The 21587-nt window shown below is 42.8% G+C and overlaps 1 protein-coding gene across 2 annotated transcripts in view; it reads left to right on the forward strand.

Moving 5' to 3' along the window:
- The first annotated feature begins 11539 nt into the window (after window positions 1-11539).
- The window catches only part of SLC22A16 (solute carrier family 22 member 16), a 39150-nt gene continuing 29102 nt past the window's right edge, over window positions 11540-21587 (forward strand). Inside the window, exons 1-2 of one of the 2 annotated variants that reach the window (XM_042480455.1) lie at window positions 11586-11687; window positions 16162-16258. In XM_042480455.1, coding sequence (XP_042336389.1) covers window positions 16248-16258 — 11 coding nt within the window. In that variant the 5' untranslated portion in view covers window positions 11586-11687; window positions 16162-16247. Of the gene's footprint in view, window positions 11688-16161; window positions 16259-21587 lie in introns of both variants that reach the window. The other variant, XM_042480447.1, reaches the window with a different exon arrangement.

Here is a 21587-nt window from a genome sequence, read left to right on the forward strand (position 1 = left end):
TCCGAATGCAATAACACGTCAATCCACAGTTAAGAATATTCGGTGAACTAGCAAAGTTACAAACCTTATTCCTAGGCAACTTCACACTCAGTGCACTGTTGTTTGGTGTGATGTGGATGTCTCCTTTGGCCCTGGGCTCTCCCCCCCCCCCCCCAAATCTGGAAGGGGGGTTGCCATGAAGCCTCACTGAAATTCCGCTTCAATTTTGCTTCTGCTTGTCCTTCAGCATTGCTGAGGGAGGGCGAGGTGGCTGCTGCCTGCTAATTAAGAGGCATGGACCGGGAGCTATTGGATAACCATTATATTCACATTTTAATGTGACAAGAATGAATATATGCTCGCTTTAACATGAAAAGAGCATGTTCTTTCAACCATTCATCCCGCCCCCCCTCCAACTTTTTTTGTAAATTGTGGGGTTCCTTGGTTCCTCTCTCTCACTCGCCTAAATATGCTATGCTCCAGTCATCTGGAGTCTCACTGAGCATGCGCAAGGGTGCCAATTCGCAATTAAGAACCCACTGATGTGATTGATGGCTTACTTTGCACAGAATCTGGGTCATGTTTGGGGGGGGCATTACAGTGAATTTAAGCTATGATAAGTAATCACGTAATTGGGTGATTTTTTGAATTGACCTCGCTATCTTCTCTTACAAAATTGAGAGCCTCCCATCCCATTTGATAAACTCCATGCACAATGAGGCAAACTGTGGCAAATTCAGTTTAAGTGGCTGCACATTCCCCCATTCTGTGGTTTCTTTGTAGCAAAATTGTGGCGCACAAGTCAGTTTCCCTGAATAATTTTTGTCCACACATCCATGGCCACTACACTTTATTTACTACACACCTCTACTACTTTTTTTTACCACAGGAGGACTGGGCTTCACCCATCACTAAAGCTAAGCCAAGCACTTAATCGGAGGTGTGCAGAGACAGGTATAAATATCTAACAAGCAGATATACCCAGTTATGAGCACAAGTGCAGCACCATTTAAAAGATGGTGAATGAGCTGCTCAAACTTCTCATTTCTTGAGAATTGTCACTTCCTGCAAACGCCATCTGTCCTGCCCCAAACACCACAAATTTCTCCCTCCACTGTCTATGCGAATACACTGGCCACACATCTGCTCATCTGAATTTTCTTGGCAAATCTGGAGAAAACCAAGATCATTTTTTTCTGTGGACTAGAGTCTTTCAGTGCCTCAAAACCTCATACCTGCTGTGAATTGGACAGAACATCGTGTGGATGGATCACCACTCATTTGAAGTGAGTTTTTTTTTAAATAGTATAGACAACCCCTAAGTGACTGTAGTCAGTTTTGCAGCTCTAGCTGAAAAACATGGCACAGGTACAACAGCTGTGTATATCTTCCTGAGCATCTCACCACGCAGTTCCTTTTCCCCCTTTCTTTCAGGAATAATCCTCTTTTTATTTATTATGAAAGAAGAAATGCTCATAGAACACCTTCTTTGCCTCTGGTAAGTTTGAATATATACAGATCAGGCATTTGAGTAGTGTGATGAATTTCCTTGCCTTCCTCTCCCATAGCCCCACCTCAACCTGAAACAGCATCCCCTAATAGATGCCATGCTTCAGCACTTGAGGGCATCTGGAAATTATTTCTGCACTCCTCCTTGTGGAGCGAAGTATCTGTCTCTTCTTCTCTGATCCTATTTTAAGACTTCAGTTTTTCATCCACTGTGCCAGCTGCATTACCTCATTCACCTATGCTTCAGTAGTGGAAGGCTGAGCTTTCCTTACAGTGGTTCCTTTCTTCCATAAAAAGAAATAATGCTTTGGTCTCACATAGATAAGATAAAGGCCCAAGAAGCCTATTTGCATGTCAAGGGACAAATGGCGCCTTCTTAAGCACATGGTGTCTCCACACATAGAAAACAAGAGAAAGCAATGGAACAGTTTCTTTCTCTTCTAGTAACATGAGAAGAAAGCGGAGCCCACTCACTGGATGGCTTTGGCTCCCTACTGAAGGAGAGCTGGCTCTGCACAGATGCTATTCTAAGCAACCAATCTCAAAATCGTCAATAAATCAATTCAAGTGCAATGAATGGTTTTATTTCCCACTCCTATTTAAAAAAGACTTGTAGGGAAATTCCAACAACTCAGAAATGCAAAAAAATAAAAAAGTGAGCCTTTTACCATTTTTATCATTTTCAGCAAAGAGTTGGATACTCTACAGCAATCTTAGCTAACAGCTGCCATGCAGAGCCTAAAAGAATTGCTGGGCCAATTTAGAGTTTCTTCTTGACAGACTGTAACAGGAGGGGGAGCCTTTACTCTGGCAGCTATGAACCACTGCCAAAAGCATGCTGTGCTCTGCTCTTCTTATGCCAGGGCTTCTTCCAACATTTATGTTATATCCTCAACACTCCCTGGCTGCTTCTGCACTGCAGAAATAATGCAGTTTGACACTGGAGGATATCACATGACCGAAATTGGAAGAATAATCCAGTGGCATCCTGAATGCAATCATGCGTATTCATGTTATTGCGGAAAAAGTTACCACACGCTATCACTGGCAGTCTGAATGCACTCCGAATGCAATCACGCACCAATCCACAGTTAAGTAAATTCGGTGGACTAGCGAAGTCACAAACTTATTCCTAGGCAACTTCACACTCAGTGTGCTGTTGTTTGGTGTGATATACATGTCTCCTTTGGTCCTAGTTCCCACCCCCAATTTGGAAGTGGGGGTTGCCATGAAGCCTCGCTGCAGTTCTGCTTCGATTTTGCTTCCGCTTGTCCTTCAGAATTGCTGGGGGGGGGGGGGCTTCTGCCTGCTAATTAAGAGGCATGGACCGGGAGCTCTTGGATAACCATTACATTCCGTTTTAACGTGACAAGAGTGATATATGCTCATTTTAATGTGAATAGCGCATGTTCTTCAACCATTTATTCCAGCCCCCCTCCGACTCTTTGTAAATTGTGGGTTCCTTGGTTTCCTCTCTCTCACTCGCCTAAATATGCTATGTTCCAGTCTTCTGGAGTCTCACTGGCATGCGCAAGGGTGCCAATTCCGCAATTAAGAACCCACCGATGTGATGGCTTACTTTTGCACAGAATCTGGGTCGCGTTTGGGGAGGCCATTACAGCAAATTTAAGCTGTGATAAGTAATAACGTAATTGCGTGAATTTTCGAATTGACCTCGCATTTTCTCTTTCGAAATTGAGAGCCTCCCGTCCGTTTGATAAACTCACTGTGTTAATTTCCATGGCTTAATGCTATGGAATCCTGGGATTTGTAATTTGTTGTGGCTCCCAGAGCATTCTGAGAGAGAAAATTAAATGCCTCACAAAACTATAAATCCCAGAATTACATAGAATTAAGCCATGGCAGGGTCAGACTGCATTATTTCTGCAGTGCAGATAGCTGCCAGTGATTCAGGGCCAAATTAGATATGTGTGAAGCCTCACCACATTTTACATGTTTGTGCTCTATTCACATATAAAGGACATAGGTGGGAAGGTTGTTGTGGTTTGTCCGCTCTTTTATGCCACAAAAAGAGACATGCAAGGAAATGGGATCCAAAGTGATTAAAAAATCAGTTCGTAAATGAGTTTTTCCCTTCCGTTGCAGACTTTTAAAGAGCATCCTCTATAGTGGTAATTGCTGAACATGAATGTTTGATACTCCAAGAAAATATGTCCCTTACCAAAAGTTTGGATACATTTTTTTAAAGCTACAGTGATCATGCTGGCTGGAGATTCTGAGTTACAGTCCCCAAAAGTATCTTTCCTGTATAATTTCCCTTAGACTCCTCTTTCCTGGTTTCATGAAGACATATTTTAGTTCCCATGGGTGGGGGAACAGAATCTTTGTCTTTATGTGATACTCACTAAAGAAGTGTCAGAGTTTCTGAGCAAGTGTGGTAAACAGAGGTGGGAGAATCCAATCATTATCCTGTTGTTGTGTGTGTGCTCAAATTTACTTCCAACTATGTCAACCTAAGGCAAACCTATCATGGGGTTTCTTCCTAGTGTCGACTCACTCCAGTTCCCATTTACCATCACCCCTGTTTTAATTGCATCTGCTATCTACAAAACAATGTTGCCTCTTAACAACCCTGTAATAAACCAAATGGGTCACATTAACTTCAGTTGACCTTCTTCCAGATAAGTATTAGGTCTGAATGTCAAACTTGTTCTGAACTGTGTGTTTACCAGTATTGGAACAAATTCTGAGTTACAGCAATCCTTGTTATCCTCGGAATTTGGTTCCAGGACCTCGCATGGATACCAAAATCGTGGTTGCTCAAGTCCCATTCTATACAATGCCGTAGTAAAATGGTGTCCTTTGTATAAAATGGCAAAATCAAGATTTGCTTTTTTGGCAAATATTTTTGATCTACAGCGGTTGAATCCCTGGCTGTAGTTATTCATCATAAATCTTAACATCTCTAACTGCTCTAACATCTAACTGCTTTAACACCTCAGAAAGAGAGCCAGATACACTCCCCTTTTTCTTTCCTGTTTCGCCAATGTCTCATCTTCTCCCACTGATCACTGGGTAGGAAATCCCATCCCAGTACAGTGGTACCTCGGGTTACGAAATTAATTCGTTCCGCGGCTAATTTCGTAACCCGAAAAACCTCGTAACCTGAATTGCCAAGGCGCTAATGGAAAAAATAGCTCTCTGCTGCCTCCTGGTGGCGGAAAATACGCCGAGGTTTTTTCGTACCCGAAAAAACCTTCGTAAGCCGAAACAATAAATCCCTATGGGATTTTTTCGTATCCCGAAAATTCGTAAGCTGGGTAATTTTATCCCGGGGTACCACTGTATAATCATATAATTACCTGTGGCCAATGAAGTGAGATATGTAGGATTACAGAAGAAGGAGGATTAAAATTCGGTATGTAGCAGCAGCTAATGAGGCAGTCATGGCCTAAGATCAGCTAATATAAGCCCTTATCAGACGAGTGTGGAACTGGGGGTCCTTCTGCACTGGGCGGTTCGAATTCACGTTATTTGCACAATACATCATACCAGCATTCAAATGGCCAATCCGCACTCACGTGAATGGCGCGAGCTGCCGAACTGAATGCGTACTGGCTCCTCTTTTTGGAGCATGTTGGCCATTGCGCTGATAAGGGGATTGGCGATATCCTGGATTGGGGCTCTGTTCGATCTCAGTGCGAATGGGTCTGGTGTTGACTACCCATTCCTAATTCCATCGCAAGACCCCCAGATTCCAATGTTTACTTCCGGTGGGTCTTTCCTCTTGCCGGTTCCAGGAAAGCGGGGGGGGGGGGGGAGCGGTTCCAGCGGCCTCCTCCTCCTCTCCTCCCGGCTTGAGAGGCATCCCCGGCTGCATCCCGGCAGGAAGAGGCGCGGGGGCCACTGGAATCGCGGTTCCAGCAGCCTCCTCCCCTCCCCGGCTTGAGAGGCACCTGCTGCATCCCAGGCAGGGAAGAGCGCGAGGGGCAACGGGAATCGCGGTTCCAGCAGCCTCCTCCTCCTCTTCCCGGCTTGGGAGCCAGCCTAGGCTGCCTCTCAAGCCGGGAGGAGGAGGAGGAGGCCGTTGGAACAGCGGCGATCGCCGCGATTCATGCGCACATGCGCATGGTTTTTATTCCAGAGGCAGAATGATTTGTCTCTTGAGCAGATACAGCAAGGGAAGCAAAGGGAAGCTAAGTTGCTTTAAGAAAAAAAAAAAAGCATGGCAATCCATCCTCCGCCTGGGACAGGGCAGATCTGACCCAAAAGCCCACAGGTTTATATAAAAAAGAGAGAGAGAGAGAGAGAGAGAGGAGAGAGAGAGAGAGAGAGGCATCTCTCTCCCTGCTTCAGCCGCTAAACCCTGTGCCTGGCTCTTTAAAAAGGAGAGACACTTCCCCCGATGCCTGCAAACGTCACCATGACGATAGCTTGATGCAGCGGCCAATCTACAGAAGCATTCGATTTCTTTGACAGCCTCTTTGACAGCCGCTGGAACTGCTCCTCCCCCCCAGAATACAACACACACACTCACACACACACACGCAGAACCGGGATTGCTAATGTTGTGCAAGGGAAGGTCATGGTTACATTAAAAACCAAGCAGGAATTAGAGAGGAAACATACGGGCACGTTGTATCGCGATTGTTAATGTGCTTGAGCTGGCTCTCCAGCTGTTTACCGGGCTGTCATGACGGGACCTCCCCTTTCACCCGGAAGCGTTTAAGGTCGCAACCCATGCAGGGCACCACTGAGCATGTGCGAGGCGGCCGATACGAATCGGCCAATCCTCATGTTGAGCACCGGTGTGGCAAAACATTCTGCACTGAATGCACTTCGCGCGAATGCGGATTGGCCATTTTGAATCCTTCCAATGCGGAGGGACTCCCAGGTATGATGGTATTGTGCAAAATAACGTGAATTCGAACCGCCCAGTGCAGAAGACCCCCAGTTCCACACTCGTCTGATAAGGGCTATAGATAGACCACCTAGTTTTGCATCTGAATACAGAACCTAGAGGCCTTCAAGGGAGAGAACTATGGCTTGTAAAATATAAAGCTTTTACTAGCACGTTGCTGAAATTTTGAAAAACAAATGATCTCATTCTAGTTTGTCTGTGTCAGACAGCATGCTTGCTGTCGGCTAAACACCAATCATTTGAGGATGCAGCCTTATCAGGTCTAATCAGGGGAGAAAATAAGTTGTAGCTGCTGTTGTGCGCTTTCAAGTCATTTCTGACTGATAGTGACCTTGCTTTAGGGCAAACCTATCATGGGGTTTTCCTGGCAAGATTTGTTCAGAAGAGGTTTGTCTTTGCTTTCTTCTGAGGCTGAGAGTGTGGCTTGCCTAAGGCCATCCAGTGGTTTTCCATGGTTGAGTGGTGATTTGAACCCTGGCCCCCAGAGTCATAGTCCAACACTCAAACCATCATGATGGGTCTCACCAGGAAATAAAACTTAATTATATTATTTAAAGAGTGGTGTGTGTGAAATTCACATATAGATGTAAAGGATCACAAGGGTAAAAGGTTTGAGAACTGTGGACTTAAAGAACTCCTGTTGGTAAACTGTGCAATGGTGTTTCAAGACATGTTTATAGTAATCTTTATGAAATAATCCAGGCTACAGTAGAATACAAAGTGATTTTCCACTCTTGAGGTCCTGCCACACAGTGGTGTTCCTAGGGTTGGTGTCACCCCCCTCATTTACCTCCTCCTCCCATGTCACACCAACCAGAATCCTTAGTAATCTTTTTTTGCACTAATTTTACTCATAAATCATAATTCCCATATACCTTTGAATGTAATGGTAATAGTTGTGACATAAGACAACTGGCAAAATTAAAATTGTATCTTCAAATCATAATATCATATGCATAACCTAAATGTATTTACATATACATAGTGAAGATTTGGTTGAAATGTAATGTTTTTAAAGAAAATTTTAAAATAATATTTTTTCAAAATATTTCAAAATTATTTTTAATTTTTTAAAAAAATAATAATTTTAATTTTAATTTTAAAACATTCTGGGGTCCCTTCTTTCTTCTCCTGCTGAGGTTCACCTCACTTTCACCCTCTTAAAGTATTTTAAAGAGACACAGGCAAAATGGCACAATGTTCCTACCAAACTACAAGTGTTTGAGGTTGTCACCTGGTGCGGTCTGTACCCCCGCATCCCTCTAATGATGCCACTGCTCCCACAGCTCAGTCAAGAGACAAGGGTTGGTGCTTTTGGATTTTTCTCCTTGTTCATGTAAATGTCCCACCTAATAAGACTGATCTGTCAGAGCTGGCAGTTCTAAAGTTTGCTACGCTAATGTATGTTATCTGGAGGTTAGAACACTATAAAGCTGGTATGTTTTACCCTTCAGTTTGTATAGTTCCCTGGTGTGTGCCATGGGATTAATCCTTCCACTCTCCCATACCCTTGGGAATGTGTTTCAGGTTGATTCTCCTTTATTTGGAATTCCAAAATCCTAAATATTCCAACCCCCCACAAAAACAACTTTTTTCATGGGTGACACCTTTGCTTTCTGGTGGTTCAATGTACATAAACTTTGTTTCATGCACAACATTATTTTGAAAATTGGATAAAATTACCTTATGTATATAAGGTGTATCTGAAACATAAATTAATTTTGTATTTAGACTTGGGTCCCATTTCCCAGATATCTCATTACGTACATATATGCAAATATAGGTATTGCAAAATAAAAATTTAAAAATCTGAGATCCAAAACACTTCTGGTCCCAAACATTTCAGATATAGGAAATTTAACCTGTATTGTGAATCAGTAGCCATTTAAAAAGTAGTGAGAGTTTATCACCTCTAGTTTTAATGGACTGTGGCTTGTAGCCAACAATGGTCTTCTGGAGTATATCTCTCCTTTTGAGATCAGAATATCTTTATTTTCCACTTATCATTGGTTGAGTTCAGGTCTAGAGGACATTTAAGCCATGTAATCTTTAGCAGTCAAAACATTTGGTTTCTTCTGAATTGATTGTGATGGCACTACCGTAATTTATTCTTATCTGCTCACGAATAACATTAAATGGACATACAGTAATTTTATGTGGAGGTTTTCCACTAGCTTCAGAACAAGTTACCAAGATACTCAGAACACCAGCTGGAAATTAATGAGTCATTCAAGAGTTCTTCCCACCCTTTCACTGTATGTTAGCAAAGCTCATTTGATTGCTCTGGAAATTTTTTTGCAATGTTTCTGTCAGGACTGAGTTTTGATGAAGCCTTACTGACTAACTTTTGCTGCTTGACTTCTAAATTTCACTCTTGCCTTGTAGGTAGGAACCTGCGCTGGACGTTGAGGACTTCTATGTCAGGGAAAGGGTGATTCCACTCTGAGCTGAACAATATACCCCACTAGGTTCCAACAATGGGTAGCTCCTTTAAATTTTACATTTACTCAGAGTGGATTTACTACCCCACTGACATGGCAACTGATGCCTGGGCTGTACAGATCTACACCTCTCCACTACATTTACCAGCTTGGCCTATTTTCCTCACCACTGGTTTTCACTTCTATTATTGTCTACCATCCCTGTCCCTAAAAATACAATTTTATATGTACAGTTCCTACACACAGGCTCATTGACTAGCCCCTCAGTCCTAAACAGATGCATTTCCAGTGGTTGACCACAATTGCTCTGTAACTAACATCAGCACTGGGAAAAATTATTTTTGGGAGGGTTACACTTCACAAAGATTCCCCACTAGCCATGCAGGCTGAAACGTTATGAAAGTTGTGGCTCTCAAAAGCTGCTGGAGGAAGCTGTTGTTCTCCCTCCTTCCCAGCACTGACCAGATTCTAGAGAAATGAGCACATAATTTGAGAGCCCACTAATAATTTGATAATTTAACATTTGGTTTTAAAAACAAAAACAAATAGACTTTGGGGGGCCTTTAAGGTGTAAAACACCTGTTAAGCAGAAGGCTTGTGTACATGTGCGTGCTGGTATGTATCAACTTATATTGTACACAGAGTATCATATCCTCCAATATCCAAAGATATCCTCCCCAACATACCATCTTTACTAAGGACCCTGTACTGCAGCCTGTACTGCATCCACTTACTCATAAACCATAAGGTTGCGAGTTCAATATCAGCAAAAGGGCTCAAGCTCAACTTAGGCTTGCATCCTTCTGAGGTCGCTAAAATGAATATCCAGATTGTTTGGGGGCAATTAGCTTACACTGTAAACTGCTTAGGGAGTGCTTAAGTGCACTGATAAGTGGTATAGAAATGCATTTTCTATTGCTGTTGCTGAGGACTGAAACACCATGCAGGCATCTGACTAACATCTCCAATTGTTTTTCCCCCTCCTGTTGTATACCAAATATACCTTAGAGGCTTATGGAGATTCAAAAGCTTGCAACAAGTACATTGTGTGTTTTGGTTGGTCAATAAAAGTATCACTGATAGATTTTTGTTTGGATTTGTTAAATGGCCAACACAGCTACCCGTGAATATTTTCCACAGGGTTTCCTTAGGCAAGGAATCTTCAGAAGTGGTTGTGCCAGTTCCTTCCTCTGAAATACAGGCTACGCCACCTGGTTTTCCTTGGTGGTCTCCCATTCAAGTCCTAACCAAGTCTGACCCTGCTTAGCTTCCAAGGTGAGATAGGCTCTGGTGCCTTTAGGATAATTAGGCCCTAGAGGGCTTGTTGTCGTTGTTGTGTGCCTTCATGTCATTTCTGACATGGTGACCCTTAGGCGAACCTATCATGGGGTTTTGTTGGCACGTTTCTTCAGAGGGGGTTTGTCATCCTGTGAGACTGAGACAGTGTGACTCGCCCAGAATCACCCAGTGGGTTTCATGGCAGAGCAGGGATTTGAACCCTGTTCTCCAGAGTCATAGTCCAAAGCTCCAACCACTACATTAAGTTGGTTCTCTCCTAGTAGACTTATTCCCACACACATTCTTCCAACCTTCAGAGACACAAACCAAATGAGGCCAATGAAAGTGTAGGAGAGGCTCTATGGATGCCTACATCCTAGGTGAACTGGTCAGGGCAGGGGTGTCATTAGGGGTGTATGGACTGCGCCAGGTATAATTTTAAGTTTTGCCAGTTGTCGATGTCAGAACTATTAGCATGGCATTGAGTGGGATATGGGAATAGGATTTATGAGGAACATGAGGTCCACACTATTTGTCAGACTGTATCTCCTTGTATGAACCAGCTGCACTCTAAGATCCTCTGGAGAGGCCCTACTTTCCATCCCAACACCATCATAAGTGTGGTTGGAGGAGATGTGAGAGAGGGCCTTTTCGGTGGCTGTCCCTAGACTCTGGAACTCCCTGCCCAGAGAGATCAGGATGGCTCCCTCCTTGATGGCCTTCCGCCAGCAGGTGAAGACCTACCTATTCACACAGGCTTTTAAGGAATTGTTATCAGGACAGGCTGGGATCTTGTACCATTTCAAAAAAAATTTGATAGTTTTTTGTGGGTTTTTTGGGCTATGCGGCCATGTTCTAGAAAAGCTTATTCCTCACTTTTGCCAGCAGCTGTGGCTGGCATCTTTCTCTGAAGATGCCAGCCACAGATGTTGGCGAAATGTCAGTAATAAACACGACTAGAACATGTCCGCATAGCCTGAAAAACCCACAAAAAAACTATGTATGGAGGCCAGTCAGGAAAGCCTTTGACTTCAAATTTTTAATACAGATATATATTAATACAGATATATTTTAATACAGATATATTTTAATCTACTTTCCCCCTATGTTTTTAATTGTACTGTTGTTGTTTTTTTAATGTTGCGAAGCCACTCTTGAGTCCCAGTTGTGGGAAAAGAGCGGGAAAGAAATAAAAATAAAATAAAAATAAGTAAATAAATACAGTAAGTGCAAAAAAGAAGAAGTCTGGCATGGGCTGGGTGGGAAGAGGGGGTCAGTGGGAAGTGTGTGGGGTGTGTGTGTGAGACCCCATCCCTGGGGGGGGGGGGGGGGGGGGGGGGGGGGGCAGCGGGGGGGGGGGGGGTTGGTTGGGGGGGGGGGGGGGGGGGGGGGCTGGACTTGGTCCCTGGCTGAGGCTGGAGGAGGAGGCGAGGAAGGCGACGCCCCTCAGAGAGTCAGAGCAGCCTCCAGAGGGATGGCCCTCTTCTTCTTGCCCTTCTCCTCCTCTGCAGCCCAGAGAGAGAGACCCCCAAGCCCTCCTCTGCCGCCATGGCGCGCAACTTCGAGCTCCTCTTCGACTCCCTGGGACACTTCGGCAGGTAAGGCAGGCAGGCAGGCGAAGGGCAGCAGCAGGGGGCTGGGGGAAAGCTGCCTGGGGTCCCTCTCCTTCTCCTTCTCTCTCCCTGTCTCTCGTGTGCCTTTCCAAGTCCTCTCCCACTTTATGGAGAGCCTTCCAGCCAGGGGCCCTTGCCCTTGCCCTGGGGGCTTTCTTGGCAGGTTTCTCCAGGGGGCCCTTTTCCTTTGCCTCTCTCCCAAATGGAGGACCTGGCCCCAGGCAAGCTCTGAGAAGCCCCCTCAGAAGCCCAGCCCCCCACCCATCCTGGAGATGGAGGATGTCTTGGAATCCCTCCCGGGCAGGAAGGCTGGAATGGAGGACGCGTCCTGGGAAAGGAGGACCGCTGCTTGCCCTGTCACTGGGGGACCTTGGGCAAGAAGTCACACTCTCTCAGCCTCAGGGGAAGGCAGTGGCAAACCTCCTCTGAGCAGATCCTGCCAAGAAAACCTCATGGCCATAGGCTGGGAACGACTTGAAGGCACCCAACAACAACAACAACAACAAGAGGGTCCTCTAAAGTTCAGCTACTGCCTTTCTTGTGCCTAGGATAGTCCTGCAAGGTTGCATGACTGTTGGCACAAGAGATTTCAGGGAGTTTCCTGGGGACATAGCCTGCACCCGCCACATTTAAACGCTCATCTCTGGGGCCATTTCTGGGCTTCTGGGACTAAAAGCCCCTTGCCTTTGGACGGAGGTGACAGAAGCCTTGAAGATCTGGCAAGTGTCACCAGATGTGGAGGGAGAGGCTTTGACTTCTGGTCGCCCTGTAAGAGTGGGAGGACTTCTACCTTGTGAAAAAAAATGCTCCTAAACCCAGAGCTATGGTCGAGGGGACACTGCACATGATTGAAAACACTCTTTTGGTCATTATATTGAGGCCAAACAAGGACTTTAGACTTTGAAACAAGCCTTGACTTGACATCAACCCCTGGGAATAGAGACTAGGGTTCTGGAGGCCTTGCGTACGGGTTTACAAAACCCACCTGTATGCATACATTGCACTGGCCTGTGCACATGTAAGTATAAGGAGGGATGTGGCCAGTCCTTGTTCCTAGAGGATGTCCTCCCCTTGAAAGTCTTAGCCATCTTTCTCTGCATGATTTATTTGGGTTGTCACTGACTGATAAGATTAGAATAGTAATACATTTGGTGGGCAGCATTTGGGTCATTTATTTATTAATCGTAGTGGCTTCACAAGTTTGATCTCTGTGAATGAATAACTGGCTGCTTGGTAAAATAACACCAATATTGGACGAATGGGCTCTTCATCTGTGGAAGGCAGGGTTGGAGGGTTTTAGGAGGAGGATGAACAAGGCTTCACAAGCTTGGAGTCTGATTTCGAAGTGAGGAAATGGAGAGGAGAGCTGTTTCTCACCAGAGATCCACACCGTTTGTTTTTAAATGCTACCTGCTTTGCTTTTGTCAAATGGACTCTGTTGGGACAATAGAGCAGCTCATGACCAAGCAAATAAATCTGCCAAAGATTACAAACACGTCAGAAGTCTCTGGCACTCTTTCACACAAACCCATGCGAAACAATACCCTGGAACATCACTGCTCCATGTGAGAATAGGCTAAGAAGCTTACAAGTATTTCCATTGGTGTTTGGCAAGGTGTTGAGATTCTTGTGGTACCTAAAAGGCTAACGTGTTTTGTTTGGCATCAATTTGAGTGGGCTGCATCCTATTTTGAGAGAATGTGCACCTGATAAATCTGGCAGTTTTGGAGAGGTGTTTTTTTCTAGGAGCTCAAAGTCCTTTCTGTTGCAAATGACTTCCATGAGATTTCAATCTGTCTTCATCCTGCCATTGATACAAACTCGGAGAGTACAGAGAGCAAAGTGCTCCAGGGTTTAGCATTTTCCATTCTTCTTCTTTTTCATCCCTGGAGAGAAGAGGAAGGTTCTTTCTTTTCTAAATGTATGATTGGGAAAGTGATGCTATAGATATAGAACTTGAAGGTAAATGCCATGAAGCACATTTGCCTGAATAGAGAAGACTCTGCAAGTGAATATTCTTCGAGGCTGTTCTTGTGACCATGCTGACTGCAGGATTCTGGGAGTTGTAGTCCAAACAAGTAATTTTGGCAAGCTCTGATGTTGAAGCTTCTCTTCTACTGAATTGGATGGTCCATCTAACTCAGTACTGTCTATTCTGGCTAGCTGTGGCATTCTTTGATTCTATTTTGTGTCTACCCCAGACTAGCTAACAGAGATACTTTTAACTAGACGTGTCAGATGTTGAACCTTCAATGTTCCACAAGGAGGTCGAAGAGAAGCAAATACTGAATCAGGAGCATTATAGGACCTCACACACAACCATTGCACCAGTGCTCTGCTTCCAGTTGTTGCCTCAGAAGCTGTGTTATACACACACCACACAAGCAAAAAAAAAATGACTATATTACACGTTACATGTAGTTGAACTTGGTACGGTTTTAATGATCTAAGCCTGATCAATTAGATCTCCTGGTTCTTCACTTAGAGCTGAAACAGCACTCTTGGGAACCACAATAGAAAAACCTGGAGACTTCTTTGCAGTTCTTTTATGTTTCTTGAGTGTTTGCTTTTTCAGATGATTTAATGTCTTTGACCTTTCATTGGCTAACAAATGTTTGCTAGCATAGTACTTTGTACTCCTCTTCAAATTTCTCTGAGCTTGTGTCTATCCTTTTTGCCTCCTAAAACTATGACTCTGAAACCTGTGTCCCTCCCCAACTTTTGTAATTCTTTCATTGGGTGAAAAGTCACATAAATCTGATGTGATTGTTACGTTGATAACAGAATTTATTTAAAGTAGCCAGCGATCCTTATTGGCATCTATGGCCTGTTACAGACTGCCAAAATAAAGCTGCTTCGGGTCTCTTTGGAGGTATGCTGTTTAAATGATGCATGCACCCTAAGAATCCGGAAGCTGCACCAAAGCTGCACTCCAGTGCGTAGGAATGGAGTGTGGCTTTGGCACAACCTCCGGACTCTTAGGACCCATGCATCATTTAAATAGCATATCTCCAAAGAGACCCGAAGCAGCTTTATTTTGGCAGTCTGTAACAGGCCTATGTTAGTGATGCTCTCCAGTTCCATCAGGGGTGGGGCTCTTAAGGCCTTCCAGATGCTGTTGAACTATAACTCACACTTACAGCAACCCCGTGAGCAATCATTAGCAACGAGGAATGCTGGGAGTTGTAGTTCAGTAACAGCTAGAGGGGCTGCACTGTTCCTGTCTCTGTTTACTTGTTTTTTGGATTTCTGAAGGGTGTGATGCCAATGGATTTGAGCAGTGAATTGGAGTGAGTAAGTGAGGAAGGATATGCTGATAATCTATATGGAGGATTCTGGGAATTGTCAAAAAGATAACTTTTCCGGTTTTACCAGCCCACTTTCTCTGGTGGTTGCCCTTACCTGTCATATTGACTATCTACTAATATAACAATGCTTTTAAATAATTATTTTTTATTCCATTAGTCCCTTTTAGCATTTTTAGAAGAACAAGATGATATTTTTTACATGAAGGGTGTGGTGCTTAAGATGTTGAATTACCTCTCCCTGCATTCCTTACCCTTGGCAATGTTGGCTGGTTCTGCTAGGAACTGCAGTCCCGAGATTTAATTAGCAACCAGGTAACATTGTCAGAAACAATAAATATGTTTATAACAATATATATTAACCCTTATACGACAATATAATTACATGACAGTATAATTACAACAAAATGTGATAACATTTATGACAAATATAAATGCAACATTACCTCTGCAGCAATAATTTTACTCCATGCTTATTGACAACCATGTTGCCATTTATATCTACCATGAAAGAAGAAACGTCCATAAGTGTAACTCTAGATCTTGTTAGTAACTGCACCACACCCTTCTTCCTATGCCTTATTATGGAATTCTCATAAGCAGTCCATGCACGTTGAAACATCTAGAAGCAATGGAAGTGAATGGCTTGTGGAACTGCAGTCCAACATGGACTCTCCCAGCTCTGGTTTACACAAACTGCTGGTTTGACCAGTGTTTCCTTTTCTCACTTTCCTATTGCTTGACAGTTGGCTGGGAACTGGTCAACTGGTTTCATTGATGTACTGTATAGATAGTTTCAGAAGTGTCTAAAGTTGTACTTTGGCATAACAGACTCTGATGAACAAGTATCGTATACATTTGTTTAAAATGATGTTGCCTCACATCTATCTAAGGAGCCGCTATGCAGATAATTGACCAATAATACATGCATAAGTGCTGTTTCATTGAGGCATGCTTCTGGATTGCAATCCAGTAATGAATAACAAGACAGTTATTAAAAATGTTTTGTAGGACACTTAAATGTTCCCATTGAAATCTAACACCATTATAAGAGAGAAACATGTGTATAGCTTTGGCTACTCATGAACTGCATGGTCAAAACTTGCATTGTTCCTTCATTCTGTTGTTCTTCTCACCCTCTTTCCACTCCACAGATGCTTCTGCTGCATATTTCTATGTTTCTTTGCCACAGTGAGCTAACTCAGGACCCTCAGTCCCAGCCCCAGCCACTGCTCCTGTAATGACATTGAGGTGCGTTGGGACATTACCAGGGGACATGGGGTGGATTGGATAGGCAGACATTTTCCACTGGGGAAGAGGAAGAGGAAAATGAAGAAGGGGGGAAAGCCCTCTGTACTGTGATTTTATTACTAATCCTACAGTCACTGTCACATAAAAGGAAAGAATGGACTGCCTTGGAGGGTGTTGCATTTGCCTTCGTTTGAGATCTTTAAACAGAGGGCGGATGTCCATTTCTCAGGAATGCTGAGTGTTCCTGCAGGGCAGCAGGTTGGATTAGATGGTTTTTGTGGTCACCTAAGACTCTGTGATACTGTGATTCTTAGTGTGTGTTTGTAGGCAGTGGATCACACCAGGTGACACTCTAAGTGAGGGGTGACACCACTGCTTCTCAAACATCTCCTTTTGGGCAGGAGTTGGGCTGGGGCATTCACCTGTATCCCATTAAAATGCTGAAGAGATGGTGTGAGTGGTGTGAGGCTCCGTGGGAGTAGAAAGGAGAGGACTCGGGTTGTTTTTTTAAAATTAATTTAAAAATGTTTAATTTTTTAAAATCGATTTTTAAAATTCTTTTAACATTTTCTTTAAACATCACCATTTACCAAATGTTCATTTCAACCACATGAACCTATGCAGATGTAAATACATTGAGGCTGTGCATATGATATTATAATTTAAAGGTATAATTTTAATTTTGCTAGTTGTTTTATGTCACAACTATTACCATGACATTCAGTTATAAGTAGGAATTATGATTAATGAGTAACAGTAATACAAAAACCATTATTAAGCATTCTGTATGGTGTGGTATGGGAGGAGGTCAATGGAGGGGTGACACAATGAGTTACTGTACTAAGTGATGCCAACCCTAGTGATGCCAGTTTCTTGGGAGAGGGGAATGAAAGAATCAAGCAGTACCTTTGAGACTACCTGGTTTATTTTAATATAATCTTGCTTGCATCTGAAGAAGTAGTACTGGAAATTCTGGAAGCAGATGTATGAAACCATTCTCTCAATGCTGTTGTTTGACATTTGGGAATAACATTGGGAGAGCACTCCTTTATTTTAAATAATACAAAGAAAACAGCCTCAGGGCTCATGTAGTTGTTGATGATTCAGTTAATGGGCAGCTACTTGAATTTTGGAAATATTTTGTTTGATGCACAAGAAAAGTCCTGTTTTGGTATTCTACTGCATGTACATATGTTGTACTTACACCACAAAGCCATGAGAAAAAACATAATTCATCCAGTAGTTGCATCTGTGTCAACAGATTCTATGATTGACTGGTAAATAATGTCAGGCATTCTGTAGAGAGTTTTTATCAGTTACAGGAAACTCTGAGGAGCAGATGAAGTTCTGATAAAGCAACACATTCTGAACTCATGCATCTATAGTAGTCCAAGTATATTAACAGCTATCATGAATTTCCTAGCCAAATAATTCCTAAGTGGACAATTTTACTGATAGCTGACAACCGTGTGTGTGTGTGTGTGTGTGCGTATGTGACCTCAGGTTGCTTGTTTATCTATGACAATCTCATGAATTTTATACAGTTTTCATAGTACACAGAGGTGGTTTTGCCATTTCCTTCCCCTGAAATACTAACCAGGGCTGAACCTGCTTAGCAAATATCAGATACCATATGAGCTATATTTCAGTAGAAGGAACTTGTAAAACCAACTCTTCAGTATTCCTTGCCTAAGAAAACCCTGAAAAATTCATGATGTTGTCATACGTTGACAGGCAACTTGAAGGCATATACCATAAATGGAGAGAAAAAAGGGGTATGGGTTTTGTTCTGTATTTTGGAATATTCAAGGACAATATGTAGTTATTTAGTGAACAAACTGGTTATTTTAGGAGTCTTTGTGAATATATTATTAAGATTAAGATTCACATGTATACTAAGGTCCATATGTTTATGGACATCTGTGCTCCATTTATATAAGAGTTTGCACTGCTGGTTGTTTCTCACTTCATATTTCTACTTGCGTACCAATATTTGCATACTTTTCCCAGAAATAGGTTGTGATTGAGACATGTATACAGCATGACATTGTGCAAAATTTAGGTTGGGTATACTGTTATCCAAAATATAGAGTGAAATGGAGCCCGTAATCAAAAAGATCCACAAAAAGGGGTAAACATGGACATGATAGAAAAAGCTGCTATGTCAGCAGTATTCTTCTGCAAGGGAAGGAAGTCTTATATAAATAGCAGTGCAGGCAAATGTAGATGCGCTTGTGGTTGACTGAATATTTAAACTAGATTCATAAATCATTATGTCTTAATAACTTTTATTATTTATAGCTTCATGTATGTTAATGATATTTGTCAAAGATTCTCAGGTTTCACATTAGACAGGTCTTAAAAAAAATATGGAAAGACTTATAAAAGTATCACATTCCAGAGGATACTAGTGTTAGTCACAATAGTCACACTAAAGAGTTATAACAAAGAGTATCTGAAAGAGGTTTATTAAAGCTCTTGTAAATCTGTTGTCTCTGAAATGCTGCCAGTAGAACCTTAAGATATACTGAAAGAGACACACTAACTACAGTATATCTGCTCTTCTCCTTTTGATACTGTATTCCTGTATTTCCTATATTCTGGGAATCAGACTGTGGCTGTAGAAATGTACACCAGCTGCAGAAAAGTCTTAAAGGAGCCAAGTCCAGGTATAGGCATAGGTGGAGTTTCTTTGCTTTGGAAAGCATTCATACAATGACATGCAGTCTTCAGTTTCAGAGAGAGTTTCAATTGCCACTACAAACATATCAAACTGTTCTGTAACTGGCTTAACTGCAGCATGATGACCTCCCCAGTGTTTTTAAGATGGCTTTTTCTGTCTACAACTCCAATATGGGCAATTAACACATCCCATCAATAGGCAGAAGCAGCAAAGAAAGAAAATATTGTCTAAAGAGTTCCAAAAATGTCACAAATGATGCATTTTCAGCAAAAGAGCATTGATTGCACAAATTAAGCAAATAGTCCAGTGAGGGTGAACCTTTTGCAGTCCAAGTGCCCAAACTACAACCCAAACCCCACTTATTTATTACAAAGTGCCACATCCCTCTGGCTTTCTAGTAATGAACTCTGGCAAACTCTGTGCTGGGGCGACAGCATGCATGCCCACAGAGAAGGCTCTGAGTGCCACCTCTGGCACGCGTGCCATAGGTTCGTCACCACTGAAATAGTCCATAAATACATTAAAAACAGCTTTCTTGTTCTTTTCCTTAAGAATGGCTTGTATACTACCCATAGTGGCAGTATTATCGTAACTCTTGAGTACCACACATTATTACAGTTGGTCCTCCATTTTCATGGGGGATCCATTCTGGACCCCCCTCTGCATTAACAGAGGCTCGCACATATTCATAGGCTTGAATGGAGTGAACCTCCATGAATGCGCGCACCATTGAAAACAAAGGAGGTTGCCCCTCTGTGGGTAATCGAGGGTGCAGATGTGAGACCCGCAAGTTAGTAGGGGTGACTGTATATCTATTCTATCACTTTCCAGATTTTTAAGATGCTCAGAACTGAGTTCATCAGCTGTTTTCCTCTTTAAAGGGATAAATCCTAGAAATTCTTCTTTCACTTTCACTTTCCTATTATTATTTTTTAAATATTTGATCACTTTGGGGCAGCTGGTCAGTATGTGATATGTCAGGTGTCCTGTCAAACTTTATCCCAAATTACTTGGCAGACTTTATCTCCATGATAAACATCTCCTTCACATGATTTGCCATGAGTTTTTGGTGAAAGAGACTGATGCTTTAATTTTACATGTGCTCTGCTTCAATCTCATTAGGTAGGTGCTCATTCAACACTGGATCATAATTTGCAGGCATCTCAACCAACTCCAAAAAGTTCAGTTTATTCAATGAAGATTCATCTTCCTTATGGCTATGGAATGTCAAATTCCGTTTGGCAAGAAACAACGGCATATCAAGCAATCTCTGCAATATATTTGTCCACTTTTTCTTCTCAGTTTCCAACAAAGACATAATTTTAGCATCAGTGGTTTTATGCAGCCTGAGTCGTGCTGCCAATATTTCCTACCTTTCAAAGCAATGTTGGTACGCTTCAGATGTCTCAGTTATGTACTTTTAGGATCAGTTTCCACCATGTTTGAAACTCAGAGGCTGTACACACAGCCCTGAAGGGGCGGCCTGGAACCACCCCTGTTACAGCCAGTTTGGGGCTGCAGCAACTGCAGCCCTGATTTGGCCTTTGCAGGGCGCAAAGTGGCTCCTTTTTGCGCCCTGCAAAGGGTGCGATAGCCGTGTTGCCACCGCTTGGTGATACTCCTTCGGTGCTGTACAATGTACACAGTGCTGGAGGAGCACTGTAATGTCACGCACCATGCAATGTAGTGTGTGGCTTCATGTTGCCCTGGGGGTGGAGCCGGGGCATGCGGCGTGGAGAAGCTACACCCCGATTCCGCCCTAAGCTGGCCCAAACTGCTAGTCTGCACAGTTCCTTAGTCACAAATTTAGATGTCATCTCTGTAGTACTAACAGCAAACAATCAGCAGCAAAAACAGATTAGTTTTTCACTGATGAGTGAATAAACCATCCATGACCACAGAACTTTCTTAACATTTGGCATCGTCTTGTAAAATTACTCTTTTGAAAACTGGCACACATCTCCCTTAGCTTTTTTAATTTTGCCTTGATGCAACACTGAAAGGTCCATCTTTGTAGTAGAAAGAAGCACTTCCCCTTTTGATGATTTCCGCCCTAAAAATGATCTGGAACTGGTATCCCCCAGAAAGAGACATCCTGTAACACTTCTAAATCTTTCTCCTTAACACCTGTCATCTTCTTTGTAGTACCATAGCTAATCCCCGTGCAACAGATTAAAATGACTATTGTTTGGCTGGCTAACAATCAGCACAAAAACAATCAGTGAAGCAGCCCTTTATCAATTAAAGCAACATGGTGGCAGCAGCAATACTGTGTCATGGAAAAAAAAAAAGACAAAGTACAAACAGGGTGTTGTAAAGAGGTACAAAGAGAAGCACCTTTATGACAGTCTTTAAAGTACAAGTCTCATGATCCACTATAGGAAATGATAGCATGAACATCATTTCCAGTCAAGCTGAAACTCACAGGGCCTTTCAAAAATTTACTACCGCAATCCCACTACAATTATGGTAGCCCTAGACAAGTGCACCAAGTCTGATCATTGGACTGTCTGGCTGAATTCTCGTCAGATTTTGAGGCAGAGAAGGAAATTCTCAGACATTCTATGGGGCCAATGGCCTAGTGGTTAGATCCCTTGCTTTGCATGCAAGAGGTTCTAAACAGAGGACTGGAACCCACTCCTGAGA

The sequence above is a fragment of the Sceloporus undulatus genome, chromosome 1 (genome assembly GCF_019175285.1).
Source record: "Sceloporus undulatus isolate JIND9_A2432 ecotype Alabama chromosome 1, SceUnd_v1.1, whole genome shotgun sequence".
NCBI classification, from domain to species: Eukaryota; Metazoa; Chordata; class Lepidosauria; order Squamata; family Phrynosomatidae; genus Sceloporus; species Sceloporus undulatus.